The 20793-nt window shown below is 35.2% G+C and overlaps 1 protein-coding gene across 2 annotated transcripts in view; it reads right to left on the bottom strand.

The window, feature by feature from the left end:
* Window positions 1-20793, bottom strand: part of BGAL9 (beta galactosidase 9) — an 87442-nt gene that overhangs the window by 8367 nt on the left and 58282 nt on the right. For both annotated transcript variants that reach the window (XR_016058167.1, XM_011622041.3), the window contains exon 17: window positions 20444-20554. Coding sequence is in view for 1 of the 2 variants with exons in the window: in XM_011622041.3 (XP_011620343.1) it covers window positions 20444-20554 (111 nt within the window). In the remaining variant the exon portion in view is untranslated. The remainder of the gene's footprint in view (window positions 1-20443; window positions 20555-20793) is intronic.

Raw genomic sequence — 20793 nt, 5'->3', positions numbered from 1 at the left:
TTTATTGATGGACTGGGCCTTTTATTGTAGTATCGTCGGGTCTTCCTTTAGTATCCTATTGGGAGAAGTCTATTATTGGTTGAACTAACTCGCAGTCTTTATTCTCAGTGGTAAAGTCTTCGTCATTCTGAGATGAAGTTGACATTAATTCTCCTTCTTCTTCAAATATTTGAAGTAGCTGCTTTTTTAGTTCTTCTTTTGTTGCCTTTGGATTTTGTTTTTCCATTTTATTGATATATTCTGTGAAACTATTTGGGACTTCCTCTGGTACATCAATTGGGACTTTTCTAAGCTTGATATTTTCCGGATCAATAAGTTTATTTTCATAGACGTCCCACCATTTAATATATATCCTTTTTCCCAATTTTGGGATCTACTCCCAATCATTGGTAAGGTTTTTTGAGACTGCATAACTCCACTTCAGGATCCCAGAAATCTGGTATATTGCCATGATGGTCTATTTGGGGATCATTATCATTATATTATGCAAATTTGGTTTGGGAGGCTTGTATTTTGGGAGGAAGGATTTCCGTTCCAAACCCCCAGATCTGAAACCAATACCTAAACCAATTTGAAAGTTTTTCAGTAATTGGTGCCTTTATTTGTATAAACCAGGAATGGGAATTATTATTATTCTGAAGGGAGAAGACTTTGTGCCATGCATCAATATATTCGGAGTGTTTGTAATATTTATTGTTGAACTCCGGTGCTTGCAGTTTTCTGCTTCTCATGGGATCTAAGCCCCACTCTTTATAAGATATTATCTTTCCAATCTGGAACTTTGAATAGGCTATTATATTAGTATTCCTTTGGTAGAAATGTACTAAGGTAATAGAGCCTGTTTCCAAAAGGATTGCTTCATACCATTCCCTCGTTTTATTCCCATTAGAGGGATTCAGGTTATTTATTAAATATTGATTGGCAATAATAACTGGGTCCAAAGCCCAATGCTCATCTTCTATTATTATATCTGTCAAGAAAGTGGTTTCTATAAAAAGGGGTTTTTCTGCATTAGGAACCCTGACTGGGATTGAAGAAGAGACAACCTCTTGGGCTTGTCGTCATATAAGCTGGTTCGGGGTCCTTGGGAGAGTTATTATAAGTTTTGGTGGGGATGGAACAATGCCATTTTCTTTTTTTCTTTATTAGTATTGATATTTATTATTTGTCTTTCCATACTGGCTCTATCCCTGTCCCCCCTGCAAAAATTCACGGGTTAAGAAATCAGGAAGGAAGTTAGTATTACCTTTGAGATGCTCGATATCAAAATCAAATGAGGAAAGGATAGCTTGCCATCTGGCAAAAATCTGTTTAGAGAGTAAATTTTTGACATCCTTGAGTAAAATATCTTGGGCGACCATACAATCAGTTCTTATTAAAAATTAAACATACTGCTTTGGAATTTTGTAACACAGTGAACAATGGCTAAGATTTCTTTCTTAACCGTTGAATATTTTTGCTGCGTTTTGTTCCAAGCTTTAGAAGTAAAGTGGACTAATTGTTCTGTATCAGTTATTTTTTGCTTTAATATTCCTCCTAGTCTTATTTCGGAAGCATCACATTCAATTATTTTGAAAGCATCAAGATTAGACAATGTTAGACAGGGTAATTCTTTAGCTTTAGCTTTTATCCTCTTTACTGCCATGGTATGCTCATTAGTCCATTTAGGTGGATTTTTCTTTAGCCTTTCAAATGAAGGCTTAGCATCTATGGGCAAGATTTTATAAAAATCTGAGATATAGTTTAGACATCCCAGAAACCTTTGGAGTTCTGTTTTGTCTAGAATGATATCCGGGAGTTTATCTGCAAATTCTATTGCTTTATCAATTGGCGCAATACTACCTTGATAGATATTGTGTCTTAAAAATCTTATTTTAGTTTGGCAGAGGCTAATCTTCTTAGCCGAGACTACTAGTCCTGCAGCTTTGACCGCATTTAAAATTTGAAATGTTGCTCAATCGTTTCAGAGAATATTAGTACATCGTCAATATAAACAATCATGAATTTCATATAGGGGTTAAAAATATCATTCATTAAATTCTGAAATTTTGAAGGAGTGTTTTTTAACTCAAAAGGCATCACGTTCCATTCATACTGTCCGAAAGGGACATTAAAAGCAGTTTTATATCTATCATTTTCAGAAATCTGTATTTGTCAGTAGCCAGATTTTAAATCAAATTTAGAAAATATGCATGCACTTACAAGTCTATCAAGTAAGTCTTTCTTATTCGGAATTGGATAATGTATCCATTTTAATACTTTATTCAAAGGTTTATAGTTTATTACCAGGCTTGGTGCTCCTCGTTCTTTTTCTGAGTCTTCTCTCTCTCTCGGCAACTCTCTGAGTCTTCCCTTTCTCTCTGCAACTCTCGGAGTCTTCTCTCTCTCTCTAACTCTCTGAGTCTTCTCTCTCTTTCTGCAACTCTCTGAATCTTTCCGTGACTCTTTGTTAGTCATCACTCCCTCCAAGTTTTTTAATTTGCCTAAACTGTATATCGGGTGGTGTACCTATCCACACCGAATCCCTTTTGAGTAAATATTGTATGTGTGATTGTAATTTTTCAACCTTACCGAGCTACTGTCCGGAAGAGTGGAAACTTTTCTCAAGCTACTGCAAGTCTGTAATGTGAGTACTTTGAGATTTGATATGATCTTTTTATCATACATGAACTTCTAATATGCAAATAAAGTTTGTTCTAAGTATTAAAGTCAGAGATATTACTTATACTAATTGGATTGTTTTAGATATTTCTCCTTTCTCTATATTTATCTTGAATCTTCATCCATACACCCATAATCCAGGGATTGACTAGGACAAACAGTAATATTCATATACCTGTTTACAAACCTTTTGATCCAAGCCCATCTGGGAATGAACCAACATTCTCTGACCTTGATTTTAATATAATGACTCTTCAAAAGGAAGAAAAAATAGACATAAAAGAGCTTAAAAATGATTACCTTTCTGAAGACAATAAAGAAATAAGAGATTGGTATCTGGCCGAGTTTTCGAAAGAATTATTAAATGCCTTTCATAAAAAATATAACAGATTTATAAAGAACAATAAACAGATGGTAGGATTCTTTGATTGGTTGAGAGCAATCCTTAAGGAAAAGAAAATTCCTATTCTTAATTTTGAATTAAATACTATAGAAAATCAATATCAAACCTTCCATACTATAGAAGGAGAAGAAATACAGAGTATACATCCTCCGGAAAGGAGTCTCCAGATAAATGGGACTCTCAAGGATAAATCTGAAACAAAGGCTTCTCCATATAAAATGATTCCAAATGAACATGGCCATAAACTAGAAATAATTCCCCATATAATAAAACAAACAATTTTACCAACCTTTGCCTAAAGACTCTAGGCAAACAAACTACCCGAATAGAAAATATAATAACCAAAACCCAGCCTACTACAGAAAAAGAAAAAAAGAAGGCAATCTTATTTAAGCCGCCTCCAGAAATAAATGAAGAAAGGTTCAGTCTGAAAGGAATTAAGAAAAAAGAGGAGAATAAAGAATTGGTTGATGAACTTATAAAAAAATTATCCCAGTATAGTTTACAAGATAAAAAGGGAAAAGGGATTATAGTTAAATCTGAAGCTATGGTACTTCAAGAGGACCCAATAAATGAAGAAATATAGGATATGGAAAAAGCTTTTAAAAATGATAATATCCATGATATCAATAAATTAGACTGTGGAAAAAAATGGAGACCTATGGCCCAATCAAGAATGTATCATACTAGACCAACCCCCAGTAGATATACAGTTTGAAGAAGATCTGATTTCTAGTACTGTATCGTACTCGGGAAGGACAATAGTCAATTGGAATATAGATGGAATGTCAGACCATCAAATATATTAGATACTATGAAACATATGACCATGTATGCCTCTGCCTGTAAGATAGCTGAAAATCATGATAACAAAGTAGCAAAAGCTATCGCTTGCGGTTTTACCGGATGGCTAAGAGGATGGTGGGATTTCCACATATGTGAGACCTCTAAAAATCAGATATTGAATGCTACCAAACAGTGGGTCATTAAAAATGAATACAATCAAGATATACTTCATAGTGAAAGTGATGCAATCAATACCCTTATCTATACTATAACACTCCATTTCAAAGGAAGTACCTCTTTACTAGATGCTAGGACTGAAGATTTAATGTCTAATCTAAGATGTCCAACACTATCTCACTATAAATGGTATAAAGATGTTTTCTTTTCGCGCTTGCTAACCAGAGAAGATAGCAGTGCTGATCATTGGAAGGAAAAATTTATAGCAGAATTACCCTATTTGTTTGCCAAAAAGGTTAAAACTAGATTAAAAAGCCAGCATGGCGGAATAATTCCATACTCTTTTTATACATTACGAGAATTATCTGCCGAAATCTGTGCAGAAGGTCTTGCCTTATGTACTGACTTAAAATTAAGAAAACAACTAAATAAACAAAAAATGACAGGCAAGAAAGAATTAGGAGATTTTTGTGAGCAGTTTGGTTATAATACTATCCCTTCATCTGATAAATTCTATAAACAAAAACATAAAAAAGAGAAGCCTAAAAGAAATATGAAAGAAAAATTTACCAAAAAATTTGTCCCAAAAACAAACTTCAAAAAGGAAAAAGAAAAATTCCAATATGTTATAACAGTGGAAAAGTAAGCCATTATAAAAATAAATGTAAAATAAAAAAGAAAATTAGTGCCTTACATCTTGAAGAAGAAATCAAAAATCAGATTTATAATATTCTTCAAATAGAAGAAGACACATCTGATACTATGAGTACTGATATTGAGCGCTTAGTAGGAGAAATAGAAGATGAAGATTTAATAATAAGCAGCTCCAATTCAGATAAAGAACTAGAAGATTTGTTTTGTAAGACTCTTAATACTCTTACAGATGAAGAAAACTTGATTGTAGAATTAATAGATAATATAGCTTATCCAAAAGCTAAAAAAGAAACTCTGACACAGTATATCCAGATAGCTAAGACAAGAAGGAAACCAAGCCCCTTGGTAAAGCCCCAAGAAGATTATAGCCTGGCTGAAATACTTAAAAGAATCAATAGAAAAGATAACACCCAAAGAGAACCATCTATCTCCGAGTTAAAACACGAAAGAAATGACGTAAGAAAGGAGGTACAAATGCTTAAAAATAGAATAAGAATATTGGAAATAGTACTGAATTTCCTAATAGCAATAATACTGAGATAGAGTTAGAATTTGATAATCTTATAAATAATTATGGTCTTGATAGAAAACCATTATTCCCTGTAGAAGACATTCCCGAATCCTCACAAGTTGATACAAATTTAATACAGGAAAAAGATCCTATAGAAAATAAAAATTATGTATACCTGCTAGACAAAATAGTTACCCAAAAATGGTTTACTTTAATAATAGTAAACAAAGAATAAAGTTTCCAGTCTTTAGCCCTAATAGATCCAGGAGTAGATCTTAAATGTATAAATGAAGGTTTTGTACCTACAAAATACTTTAGCAAAACAACTCAAATACTTAATACAACAGATGGTAGTAAACTGATAATTTAATACAAATTGTCTAATGTGGCAGTATGTAACAATGGTAACTGCTTCGAAATGCCATTTATTATGGTAAAAGGGTAAGCCAAGCAGTTATACGTGGAACTCCCTTTCTTAATTTACTTTACCCTTTAAAAATAAATAGTACAGGAATAGAATCAAATATAGAAGGCCCTAATGTAAAATTTGAATTTATAGACAAACCAAAAATAAGAGAGAGGTCAATAACATTAAACAAATTGTGGAAAATAAAGAAAGATTTTTATGTTCTCTTAAAGAGGAAATAAAATATAAACTTATAGAAGAAAAACTTTCCCTATCAGATACTATAAAAAATATTGAAAATATTAAGAAAAAGTTAGAAAAAGAATTATGTGCTGACCAACCAAATGCAGTTTGGAACAGAAAAAAGCATATAGTAAGTTTTCCCTATGAAGAAGATTTTAATGAAAATAGAATACCCACAAAAGCTAAGCTTATCCAAATGAATCCTAGGCTCTTTGAAATAGGCAAGAAAGAGATTGATGAACTACTCCAGAAGCAGTTAATCAGAAAAAGCTCGTCCCCGTGGAGTTGCTCAGCCTTTTATGTGCAGAAAGCTTCAGAAAAAGAACGAGGAGCACCAAGGCAGGTAATAAAATATAAACCAGTGTTTTAAAAAATGGCGAGTCGAACAGGACTCGCCCGGTTCGACTCGAAAATACGCGTGCCCATGCCGGTTCCAACCGAAAACCGGGAACCGCCCGGTTCTAGAGTGGAACCGCCGGTTCCCATCCGGTTCAGCCCGGTTCTAGAGTGGAACCGCCGGTTTCCATCCGGTTCAGCCCAGTTCACACACGTAACACATGACACGCACGTGCGAGCGTGCCCCACACACACTCACACCCGCACACGTGTGTCCGAGCACACGTGCGAGCGTGCCCCACGCACACTCACACGTGCACACGTGTGTCCAAGCGCACGAGCGAGCGTGCCCCACGCACACTCACACACGTAACACATGACACGCACGTGCTAGCGTGCCCCACGCACACTCACACACGTAACACATGACACGCACGTGCGAGCGTGCCCCCTCGCACACTCACACGCGCACACGTGTGTCTGAGCACACGTGCGAGCGTGCCCCACGCACACTCACACGGGCACACGTGTATCCGAACGCACGTGCGAGTGTGCCCCCTCGCACACTTACACGCGCACACGTGTGTCCGAGTGTACGTGCCGCACGTACACTCACATGCGCACACGTGTGTCTGAGCGCACTTGCGAACATGCCGCACGCACACTCACACGCGCACACGTGTGTCCAAACGCACATGCGAGGTTGCCCTAATATTTTTATACACATTTTGAATACCCATCTTTCGATGTGGGATAATTCTCAAATATCATTAAATGAAAACGAAATGTAAATATAGTCTATTAATCAGCAATTTATAATTACATGTAGTTAGATGGCTTGATGGTTATGACTTTGAATTTTTTACTTGAGGTCCCAAGGTCGAATCCCCTTGGGCACCCCCTTGGACATGTGTTGCATTTGAATCCCCTTGGGCATGTGTTGTATTTTTGTTAAGTATATAGTGGTTGGTATAAATATTTTTGTTGTTTTCGAATCCCCTTGGGCATGTGTTGCATTTTTGTTGTATATATAGTGGTTGGTATAAATATAAATATTTTTGTTGTGTATATAGTGGTTGGTATAAATATAAATATTTTTGTAAATAATATAAAAGACATAAAAAACTGAAAAATAAAAAAATTAATTTTTTATATAACCGTTAATTTTTGTTGTATATAGTGGTATAATTATTTTTGTAAATAATATGAAAGGTATAAAAAAAATAAAAATAAAAAGTTTATTCTATTTGAAATCTCCATCTTTCTACTAACAATCTCTTTTACTAAATTTATTATAGAAACCTAAAAAAATAAATTTTTGAAAAATTGAAGTGTTATTTCCAAAATTTGTACGCATTTTATTAATTTTTACAATGATAACCAAATCTTTTATTTTATTTATGAATTTTTACATTATAAATCATGTAATGTACTATTTTTCTTACAGTTGTCAATAATACATTTTAAATTAGATAATATTATAAAATATTTTTAATTTGTTATTATTTGTTTAATAAAATAATTATAAAATGTAAACTAATAGTTATAATTTCAGTATATAATATTATAATTAGTGAGGTTGTAATAATTTTGGATTATAGTTAGTTAGGCTGTAATAGTTTGGGTTTTTTTAGCGGGTTAGGATTTTTCGCCAAAACGAGATTTTAATGGCCATTCTTTCATTGATTAGTCTACTCTTTATAATAGTCCATATATAATTCTATATTTTATCAATGATAATTCTATGATTTTTCTTTTATTTGATGCAAATTTAATAGTTAAAATAAATTTATACAGGGAAAGAACATCTCAATATTCACAAATTGATAAAAAAAATGAAAGTTAATAATGTAGTACCCTCATTTTTTATTGGATTACTAAAAAAAAACATTTATAATGAATTTTAATAATTTTTTCAGATTTTTTTGAAGCTTTAATCCGACTGATTCAGTCGATTCCTGATCCAGATCGCCGATTCGCTGATCCGGATCGGTTTTTGGGGTGCCCGATCCGGGTCACCGATCCGTTTTTTAAACCATTGCTATAAACCTTTGAATAAAGTATTAAAATGGATACGATATCCAATACCGAATAAGAAAGACTTACTTGATAGACTTGTAATTGTATGCATATTTTCTATATTTGAGTTAAAATCTGGCTACTGGCAAATACAGATTTCTGAAAATGATAGATATAAAACTGCTTTTAATGTCCCTTCCGGACAGTATGAATGGAACGTGATGCCTTTCGGGTTAAAAAACACTCCTTCAGAATTCCAGAATATAATGAATGATATTTTTAACCCCTATATGAAATTCATGACTGTGTATATTGACGATGTACTAATATTCTCTGAAACTATTGAGCAACATTTCAAGCACATAAATGTATTTTTAAATGCGGTCAAAGCTGCAGGACTAGTAGTCTTGGCTAAGAAGATTAGCCTCTGCCAAACTAAAATAAGATTTTTAGGACACAATATCTATCAAGGTAGTATTGTGCCAATTGATAGAGCAATAGAATTTACAGATAAATTCCCTGATATCATTCTAGACAAAACAGAACTCCAAAGGTTTTGATATCGAACATCTCAAAGGTAATACTAACTTCCTTCCTGATTTCTTAACTCGTGAATTTTTGCAAAGGGGACACGGATAGAGCCAGTATGGAAAGACAAATAATAAATATAGATACTAATAAAGGAATAGAGGAAATGGGCATTGTTCCATCCCCACCAAAACCTATAATAACTCTCCCAAGTACCCCGAACCAGCTTATAAGATGACAAGTCCAAGAGGTTGTCTCTTCTCCAAGCCCAGTCAGGGTCCCTTGTTATAGAAACCACTTTCTTGACAGATATAATAACAGAAGATGAGCATTGAGCTTTGGACCCAGTTATTATTGCCAATCAATATTTAATAAATATAAGCATAAAAGAAATATGAAATAAAAATTTACCAAAAAATTTGTCCCAAAAACAAAATTCAAAAAGGGAAAAAGAAAAATTCCAATATGTTATAACTGTGAAAAGTAGGCCATTATAAAAATAAATGCAAAATCAAAAAGAAAATTAGTGCCTTACATCTTGAAGAAGAAATCAAAAATCAGATTTATAATATTCTTCAAATAGAAGAAGACACATCTGATACTATGAGTACTGGTACTGAGCCCTTAGTAGGAGAAATAGAAGATGAAGATTTAATAGTAAGCGGCTCCAATTCTGATAAAGAAATAGAAGATTGTTTTTGTAAAACTCTTAATACTCTTACATGAAGAAAACTTAATTGTAGAATTAATAGATAATATAGCTGATCCAAAAGCTAAAACGAAGCTCTGACACAGTATATCCAGATAGCTAAGACAAAAAGGAAACCAGTCCCCTTGGTAAAGCTCCAAGAAGATTATAGCATGGCTGAAATACTTAAAAGAATCAATAGAAAAGATAACACCCAAAGGGAACCATCTATCTCCGAATTAAAACACGAAATAAATGATGTAAAAAAGGAGGTACAAATGCTTAAAAATAGAATAAGAATATTGGAAATAGCTACGGAATTTCCTAATAGCAATAATACTGAGATAGATGAGGAATTAGAATTTGATAATCTTATAAATAATTATGGTCTTGATAGAAAACCATTATTCCCTGTAGAAGACATTCCCGAATCCTCACAAGTTGATACAAATTTAATACAGGAAAAAGATCCTATACAAAATAAAAATTATGTAAACCTCCTAGACAAAATAGTTACCCAAAATGGTTTACATTAATAAGGATAATAGTAAATAAAGAATACAGTTTCCAGTCTTTAGCCCTAATAGATTCAGGAGCAGATTTTAACTGCATAAATGAAGGTTTGGTACCTACAAAATACTTTAGCAAAACAACTCAAATACTTAATACAGCAGATGGTAGTAGATTGATAATTAAATACAAATTGTCTGATGCGCCAGTATGTAACAATGGTAACTGCTTCGAAATGCCATTTATTATGGTAAAAGGGTTAAGCCAAGCAGTTATACTTGGAACTCCCTTTCTTAATTTACTTTACCCTTTAAAAAGAGATACTAAAGGAATAGAATCAAATATAAAAGGCCATAATGTAAAATTTGAATTTATTGACAAACCAAAAATAAGAGAGGTCAATAACATTAAAAAAATTGTGGAAAATAAAGAAAGATTTTTATGTTCTCTTAAATTGGAAATAAAATATAAACTTATAGAAGAAAAACTTTTTCTATCAGATACTAAAAAAAATATTGAAAATATGAAGAAAAAGATAGAAAAAGAAATATGTGCTGACCTACCAAATGCATTTTGGAACAGAAAAAAGCATATAGTAAGTTTGCCTTATGAAGAAGATTTTAATGAAAATAAAATACCCACAAAAGCTAGGCCTATCCAAATGAATCCTAGGCTCCTTGAAATATGCAAAAAAGAGATTGATGAACTACTCCAGAAGCAGTTAATCAGAAAAAGCTCGTCCCTGTGGAGTTTTTCAGCCTGTATGGTTAGGAAAAGTCTTCCCAACGCCCATAGGCAAAAATAAACTGTGATTTCGCCTACCCTCACCACCGTCCAAAGTTCATCGCACGATCACGATTGTCCAGTAGTGTTTCATTTTTTTTCTACAAATCGGAATGGCCTCAAATTTAGAACGTGTGTACAACTTTGTGAGACGCGTTTAATAAAAATATAAAATAAATAATTTCTCGAAAAATAAATTGACCAAAATACCCTCGAAACGTTTCGGGGATTTTTCGTAGATTCGCCTACTTTTTTTGAACACACACTCCAAATTTCAGATCATTCCGATTTGTAGAAAGAAATAAAAAATGAAACACTACCGGACAATCGTGACTGTGCGATGAACTTTAGACGGTGATTATGGTAGACGAAATCACTGTTCATTTTCCCCAATAGGAATTTTGTAGTATCTTCCATATGGATAATGTTGAGATAGCCCACTAGCTCATATGAACATATGAGCCCAACGACCAAGATTGAATATGGGCCGATCTGACGATCACGACTTCATTTCGTATTTTAGTTTTAATTTTTATCTATGAATTGAAATAATTTGAAATTTTAGGAGTGTACTCTTATCATCAAGGCCCACTTAAAAAAAATATTTTAAAAATAATTCAAAAAAAATAAATTGACCAAAATACCCCCAAAAACATTTCAAGGGTATTTTTGTCAATTTATTTCTTGCAAATTATTTTTTTGATATTTTTATTAGATTCTCCTATTTTTGAAAAACACATGCCTAAAATTTCAAAATATTTGAATTTGTAGAAAAATAATTAAAATTCAAATATGAAATCAGGTCGTGACCGTCAGATCGGCCCAGATTAAATTTGGGTCATTGGGCTCTTATGAGCATATGTGTTCATATGAGCTAGTGGACTAATCTCAACATTTTCCTATATTTATAGAAAGATACTACAAAACAACTCTACCCTCATCACCGTCAAGTTTATCGCACGGTCACGATTGTCTGGTAATGTTTTATTTTTCATTTTGTTTCTATAAATTGGAATGACTTGAAATTTGGAGCGTGTGTTCATAAAAAATAGGTGAATGTACGAAAAATATTGAAAAATTATTTTACATGAAAAAAGACCAAAATACCCCCGAAAAGTTTCAAGGGTATTTTGGTCAATTTGTTTTTTTGGTGCGCCTCACTAAGATGTACACACGCTCTAAATTTCAAATCATTCCGATCTGTAGAAAAAAAATGAAAAATAAAACACTACCTAACATCATGACCGTGCGATGAACTTTGGACGGTGATGAGGGTAGGTAAAATCACTATTCATTTTCGCCTACCGGTGTTGGGAAGACTTTTCCACATACGCACACACATATATATATATATATATAGGGTGTGGTTTGCATAGAACCTAGGCTCTAAACAATCAAATTAGAGCCTACGTTCAAATAGTGTTGAGAAATATGGTTTCAATACTGGAAATCTTTGTTATAGCCTTAAAATATATATTATATTTATTTATAAAGTTTAAAGCTTCAAAACTAGTGTAGATTAACAGATCTATGAACACTTGAAAATATTTAAAATTGACGGTCCAAAAATGCGTTACGAAATACACTATTTGCAAAACTTTAAATTTTTTTTTTGCTCTATCCATGCATCTTGATGTTGAGATGATCAATTTAAAGATATTTGAGCATCAAAACATCGTCTTCCACTGAAAGTTTTGAGGTAGGCTCAAATTTGATTGTTAGAGCCTCGGCTCTATATAAACTTTTCCCATATATATATATATATATATATATATTAAGAAGAAACAGATGGCACATTACATAAGATGATATGGCTTGAGTCTGAAATGATTTTTCTATTGAAAAACTCATGATATTGGAACTTGGGGATGAAGTAGGACTAACTGGTCTGAATACTCCACAAGCATACCCATTTCTCAAGAGAACTTGCATCAAGTTTATAATATCCGAGATAAATGGGCTAGCAAGTGATTTTGGCAAAGCGGTCTCACTTATTTAGCTTTTCACACTGAATCAAGAAGCAATTGGCTGAACTAGATGGAGCAACTGTTGGGCTTTGTGGCCTTTAAAGGCCTAGAGAGCATGCAAATAAAATCATTTATAGTGGATTGTGAACTTCATCGGGAGTGTATTGTGGTTGACTAATCTAGGGTTGGGCGATCTATAGCTTAGGTCACGTCCAAAACCTTACCCCTAGGCATGTGGCACTACTATTAAGGGTTTATTGAGGGTCATCCCATGTTAAGGTCAAAGAGATGCCTAGGGACGTTGTTTATAGCCCAGGAGAGTTGTGTAGTCTCCTATATATGGAGAAAGGCTAGTGAGAGCGAGGGCGAAATCCTTAACAAAACTTCTGTGCGGCATGCACACATGACAACCACATTTTTGCGAGGCAAACCAATATAGAGGTATACGTGTAAATGTGCATAGAGAGAGTGCCCATTTTACACTATGGGTGCATTTTGACTTTTTCTTTGGGGGAACCAGTAATCCACACACTAAGCATGTGGTTCCATTGTTTATTGGCTAAGTTGGATGGACCAATTATGAGCCCCTGCACTTGACTGTGGGTCATGGGTGCCATTGGGTTAGTTTGAGAAAGAAGTAGTGGATCATGGACCCTGACATGGGGAGTGTCTTGGTTTTTTATTTATTTTTTTGATCCATTAGGACCCTATCCACTTCTAAGTTGTGTTTTTGCGTGTTTTGAATTTTTATGGAACTCCAGAAATATTTTTTTCAACAAAAATATGTTAATGTGATTTTTAAGAATTTTTCAGAATTTTAAAAATTAATTTCTAATGTGGAAAAAAATGCTAAAATGGTATTTCTGAAATTTTAAAATTACAGGGGCATTTTCGGATTTTTTATTTTCTTGGTGGGACCCATATGGAGGGGCTAAGGACCCAATCCCCCACATGATGGGGGCCTACATAATGGCATCACATGGAATCAGTAAGGCCCACACATCTCATTGAGTGGGACCATGTGCCACTTGTTTTCAAATGAAAAGAGAGTTTTTTTTAAGTATAAAAGGGGTAACTTTGGTTGGTAAATTTTTAAGTTTTAACTGTGTGGAAAGTGGACTATCAGACTATGGATAATTGGATATGGACTTATGGAGTATGGAGGAGTGTGTGCTATATGGACTTGTGTACTAAATATTTGATGTGCCCTAAGTCCTTAACTCTTATGTGTTATACAATTATACTTATGTTGTTAAACTATAGAGATATTTTGCTTTCTACTGGGCCGCCCAGGTTCTGGGCGCCCGCCTAGACGTTGGGCGGCCTGGACTCCCCCCAGCCGCCTAGCATTTTTTGAAACATTGGTTTTATTTGTTAGTGTCTTATTTTTACTTCTTAAAGTCTCAGTATTCTATTCAGATCAATAAACTTTATTTTAGCAGTATGTTTATAAAAGATCATAAATTGTAGTTTGTTGAATTTATTGTATTTATGGCACCTGTAAGTAGAATTTCCAGCAATTAATAAAAGAAAACAAGAAAAAATAAAATTTCGAACTTAATAGCTTCGAATTCTATATAGCCATTTTTCATTGATATCAGAGCTAGTCTTCTAACTGCCAAACTTTTGGAATTTCAAGTAAAGAAATGGCAGCAAAGACCCTTATGGCTGAACTTCTTGAAACTAAGAAGTTTGCTGGAAGAACTATATTAGTTGGAAGAGAATTAAGCTATGTCCTCTATGAAGGACTTAGTCAGATAGATGCTCACAGATGCTGCCCCACCAGTCCCAAGTGGCAATGCTTGTTGAAGACAATCCACTAGGTATGCTTATGCTCAGTGGGGGCATAAAAATACCCTGGCAAAGCATTTCCTTTTGATAGTTATGAATAACGCTCATGCACTTGAATATGAAGCGTTGAACACTGCAAAGGAGATTCATGAGAAGCTCGAGGAGGAGTATGCCAACCCATCCCTCGCCAAAATGACACTTGCAATGAAGCAATATTCAGATTTGAAGATTAAGGAAGGTGGAGAGTTGTCCGAGCATATTCAGAAATTCAGAGCATGGGTCTGAGAACTTGAAGCGGCGTAGATGAAGCCTGATTAAAGCATGCAAGTATGCCACCTGCTCAACAGTTTGCCAACTCTATGGGAAGCCTCTACCTCAGCCCTTACTGTGCAAGAGGGCACACCAAAGCCCGATGAGATTATCACAAAGCTCAATCCTGATGAGCATAGAGGAATGAATGTGATCCGTCAAGTACAAACCAACTCCAACTCATTTAAGAAAAAGAAGGGAAAGGGCAAGAATAAAGCTAAGAAAGATGACTACCAAAAGGGGAAACTGGGCCTAAGAAAAAGGACTTAAAGAATGCTAAGTTTTATAAGTGCAACAAGTATGGGTACATAGTTAAGTATTGCACGGCAGCAAAGAATGAGAATCCCAAAGGTGATAGGGAGCATGCTTGCGTGGTTGTTGAGACCATGCTAGTTGATCCTAAAGAGGGATCCTGGTGTTTTGATTCGGGGTCCACTGGCCATGTGCCTAACACCAAGGATGGTTTAAAAAATTTTAAACTTGTTACCCCAGGGGACCAACATATCTTTATGGGTGGCGATCAGAAGACTGAAATAAATGGTATTGGTGATTATGTCCTTCAATTGGATACTGGAAAAAGTATGGTCCTAAAGCAACTCTTTATGCTCCTGACACGAGGAAGAGTTTGGTTTCAGTCTCAAAGTAGGCTAAGGCTAGATACTCCACCATCTTCTTTGATAATAAGTTGGAAGTCAAATTAGGTAAGGAATTGATTATGAATGGTCTACTTATAGATGGTTTCTTTACAGCTGCAATAAAGAATTGTATTTGTTATGTCTCATTTCTGATATTGATAATGAATACATGTGGCACATAAATTATAAATGCATAGAGAGACTAAAGAGAGAGGGACTTCTAAATGATTGTAAAGGGGATTTAACAAAAGTGTGTGAATCATGCATTTAAGTAAAGCTAGCTAATAAATCCTTGACAAAAGCCCAAAGAGGTACTGGTATTTTAGATATTGTTGTGGACCTATGAATGTAGAAACTAAGGGCCGAAGAGGTACTTTAACACTTTTATATATGACCACTCCCGTTTTGGCCATGCTAACCTGTGAAAAAGCAAAAACCCTACACCGTTTCATAGAGTACAAAGCCAAGGTAAATACCCAAACAAACTAGAAACTCAAGGTCCTCATAAGTGATAGGGCTAATGAGTATTCATCGCACTTTTTTAAGGAGTTTTGTATTGAGCATGGTATCATACATCAAAATACTATACCGTACACTCCTTAACATAACAGTGTACCTAAGAGATGGAACAGGGAAATGGTAAAGGAGTATGATAGGACATGCTAAGCTCTCCCTAGATTTCTTGGGGGAGGCAGCCCCACTAACTCCTTAAAAGCAGCCCCACTAACTCCTCATGAGACCTTCACTGGTCATGCTTCGTCCCTTTACCACCTAAAAGTTTGGAGGTGCTCTACCATGTCTTAATACCTCAACAAAATAGGATAAAGCCAGATCCCAAAACCATTAAGTCCATCGCCATAGATACCCACATCATTGTAAGGGATACTGATTCTATAACCCAGATAAAGGGATTGTTTTAGAAAGTTGGGATGCCCATTTCCTCGAGGATGAGTTCCTTGAGAGTTGTACCACTAGAAAGCCGGTAGAGTTTAATGAAATTATGAGTGACACAGAGTGTGTCTGCAGATCTTGAACCACCTCGCCCTAAGAGAAGAAACCGCATTAGAAGGAAAGTTGAATTCTTCACCTTCCTATGAGATTTCCATGAGAAAATTGAAGAGGAATCGTTACATGAACCCATTTCCTAACAAGAAGCCATAACCTGTCCAGAAAAGAACCAGTGGGAAGAAGCCATGATCGATGAATTTAACTCAATTAAACAAAATCATGTTTGGACCTAGTCACCCTACCTCATGATAAAAAACCTATAGGATGTAAGTGGATAAGTGGATATATAAGAAGAAGCTAAATGTGGAAGGGAAAATGGATAAGTATACAGCCAAATTAGTTGCAAAGTAGTTTATTTAGAAGAGATTGACTATGATGAAACCTTCTCCCCAATAGTGAAGTTCCCATCCATTAGGATCCTAATAGCCATAGAAGCGCATTTCGACTTCAAGCTCCACCGGATAGATATAAAGACAACATTTCTAAATGGGGACTTAGAAGAAGAAATATACATGAAACAGCCTCATAAAGAAGGGAAAAGAGAACCTAGTGTGCAAACTTAGGAGATCCCTTTGTGGCCTAAAACATGCTTCTAGGCAGTGGTACGTAAAGTTTCAAGGGCTGGCTTTATGCTTAATCAAGAATATTATTGCATATATGTCAAGGTCAGTGGGAGTGATTTTCGATGTGAAAGACCTTGAAAAGCCTTCATATGTTCTAGGAATCAAAATTATAAGAAATATAACAAAAAGAACCATTCAGCACTCGCAAGAGACATACTGCAAGAAAATATTCGAATGATTTGAAATCGAAAATTGCAAGCCCATACTGACCCCCGTTGATAAGAAGACCAAGTGTAGTTGGATCGCTGATGTATGCCATGTGTCCCACAACAGAAGAAAAAGAAGCCATGCAGAGAATTCTATATAAAAGTGCAGTTGGATCGCTGATGTATGCTATGCTGGGGATGAGACCGGACTTGTCATTCGCTATGAGCGTGACCAACAGATTCCAAAGTATTCCATGTGGCAATAAAGCAATTTCTTCGATATTTGAAGGGAATTATTGGTCTTGCGCTTACCAATGGAGGAGGCTCGGATATTCAGATGCAGGGAATTCAGATGCGGATTCTCAGGGCAATCCAGATGAGATGAAATCTACAACCAAGTATATATATACACTTGCCAGTGGAGTTGTTTCTGGTACTGAAGGAACCAAGACGTCTTTGCACTCTCGTCCATGGAGTGAGAGTATGTCACTTATTGTCTCACAACAAAAGAAGTCGTCTGGTTAAAGAAGTTCCAGAATCAACTCAGATTCGATCCAGTAAAGTGCATGTATGTGAGGATCTTTTGTGACAACCATGCAACAATTTATATGGTTAACAAGCCATGGTTTCACGAGAAATCGTAGCATATAAAGGCCGACTACTACCACATTTGCAACAAGATCCAAGCAGGAGAGATTGAGGTCGTTTATCTCCCAACAAAGCTTATGTTAGCAGATCCTTTGACAAGAGGATTGGTGGGAAATATGTTTGCCAAGCATGTGCATGGGATGGGCTTAAAAGAGAGTTGGAAGGAGTGACTGTACGGCCTTCAAAGGCCAAGTGGGAGATGTTGGGGTTTGTTGCCTTTGAAGCTTATAGTGCATATAAATAAAATTATTTATAATGGATTGTGCACTTCAGTAGGATTGTACTATGCTTCTCTAAGGAGTCTATAGCTCGGATCATGTCCAAAACCCTTGCCTCTGGGGCATGTGATACTACCGTTGAGGGATTATTGAGTATCATCCCTAGTTGAGGTCAAAGAGATGCCTAGGGATGTTGTTCGTAGGCCAGGAGAGTTGTGTAATCTCCTGTGTATGGAGGAAGGGCCCCGTGAGAGTGTGGGCAAAATCCTCAATAAAAATTTTGCACATAACGTACATATGACAGCCGCATTTTTTAGAAGCAACCCAATAGGGAAGGACACATGTACATCTACATAAAGAGAGCGACCCCTTTTGTACTGTGTGTGTGCAATTTGATTTTCTCTTGGGGGAGCCTATAGTCCACATACTGGGACTGTGGTTCCACTGTTTATTAGTTAACTTTGATGGCCAATCATGAGCCCCTACACTTAACTGTGGGTCATGGGTGTCCTGGATAGCAAGGGTGAAGTATCCTGATTTTTTTTTTTTTTTTGACCCATTAGGTACCTATCCACTTCTAAGTTGTGTTTCTGTATTTTTTATTTTTATGGAATTCCAAAAATATTGTTTTCGACTAAAAGTACATTACTGTGATTTTTGGGAATTTTTCAAAATTTTAAAAATTTTAAAAATTAATTTTTAACATGCAAAAACCCTAAAAGGGTAGTTTTGGAATTTTAAAATTACATGAGCGTTTTTGGAATTTTGGATTTTCTTGGTGGGACCCACATTTGTGTGTTTTTTGGGGGGGAAGGGGGTGGGTTATAGGGCCCAGCCCCACACGAGTGGGGCCCATATAGGGGCATCACGTGGAGCCCACTAAGGCCCACACATCCCATTAAGTGGGACGCCCACTTTTATGTGGCATTTGTTTTTACATAAAAAAGAGAAAAAGTTTTGTTTTAGTTATAAAATATTTTCTTAGTGGAAATATTTTGGATAATTTTTTTTTTAAGACTATCCTAGTGATTTTCTTAATAACTAAAAGATTTAACCAAGTCAAAAATTTATTTCATTTTATTTTTGAATGTTAATTGTTAGTAGTAGGTTAGCAATTTTTTTAAACCATTGGAGTTTTCTAAAGGGGTTAGCATTGGTAGGAATGGAAACCGAGACCGGTAGCTAAGTCATAGTGGTGCTACCACCTTGACTTCAACCCCATTTCTAATTCATAATTTTATTAGAAATCCTAATTATCTCTTTATGAGAGAATCATCATCATCATAGCCTTTGCCAATTAATTGGGGCCGGCTCTCTTTATGAGATAATAGGATTCCTTCATAGAAAGTACTAGGCTAGAATTTAACTAGTTAAGGTTCTAGATGGATTAGAGTAGATAAGAGTCAAATCTTAAGGATAAAGTTTCTAAATATCCTCTCTAAATCATGATGGCAGATCTCAAAAATGAACGACTCAAATTATTTGTCTCTCACCTCACAAATCATCCAAATGATTATATATCAAGTTAAACATCTAATTTGACTACCCTAGCCCTAGTGGTCTATATATAAGGGTGTTCTCCCCCTCATTCTACAAATCTCTTATCTCTCCTCTCTCTATTTTCTTTCCATGCCTCTCTCCCTCTCATTGTCTCTCTCTCTAAGCTTCCCTCTCTCTCTCTCTCTCTAAAATAAGCATGCCACCGTCCCTATGTGTCTAGGGTGGCACACCTAGCAAAAGAAGGAGAAAAAGAGAGGGGCACACCCAGTCCTAAGCTTGGGGTTTTGTGCCTCTGTTGCTTGCCCTAGTTTTTAAGGGTCTTCTTAGTGAAACCCTCCGTATATTTGTTGCTCTCTTGCCTCATAAAAATGCAGCAAAGGTGTCTCAGAGGAGCTTCCCAATTTAGATTTGAGACTTCAACAGGATGTGAAATTCAAGTGCACCATTGGTCAGGTGATCGGGTGTGGGATGTGGGGTGTGTTAAGCCCTAGAGGGATAACTCTAAGCAAAGCCAATAACTCTTCTCTTACTTATTTAGTTTTATTTGTTGCTTCTATATTCCTGCTTGTTGAAATCTCAGAATTGTATTCAATTGAATAAAAAATTTATTTTGGCAAGAAGTTTCTAAGAGATCCTAAATTGTAGTGGGTTCAATTTATTGTATTTATGGCACCTGTAAGTAGGGTTTCCAAAAATTAATAAAAGGAACAGAAATAAATATTTGAATTTATCGCCTGAAAATTCTACATAGCCACCTTTCAGCAACCAAAAAAATAAAACTAAAAAATAAATAGAAAATTAACGTACAAAAGTAATGAACTAACGATTTAACTTTAAAAGAGTTGACGGACGTCAAAGAAAAAAATTTGCATGCAATACAAAGACAAGTTTACCTTGTACCAGGTGAAAATAGAATCCTTAGGGTCTTGACTTAAAGAAGACCACTCCACATTGTTTTGCCCTTCCAAGTCATATAATTCCAAAAATTCACCCTTCAATCCAACCTACATTGGAAATAGCATATTTTTTTTAATCAACATTGGAAATAATATATTATTGTTGACAATTCTCTTTACAATATACAATTGGTAAAAGAACAGATAAATTAACCTTAGACAAACAAAGTTTAATGTTGAAAGCCATACATGAAGAACATCAAGGGTGAAAGGTCCAAATAATGAGACGGAAATCAAAAATTGCATATCTAGATTAATATATTCTCCACAAGATAATATCGCTGAAA

Source organism: Amborella trichopoda, chromosome 6 (assembly GCF_054954075.1).
Source record: "Amborella trichopoda isolate Santa Cruz 75 chromosome 6, AtrichopodaSantaCruz75HAP2 v2.0, whole genome shotgun sequence".
NCBI lineage: Eukaryota > Viridiplantae > Streptophyta > Magnoliopsida > Amborellales > Amborellaceae > Amborella > Amborella trichopoda.
The sequence above is the reverse complement of the archived record's forward strand: the minus strand, read 5'-3'. Positions and strand labels throughout refer to the sequence as shown.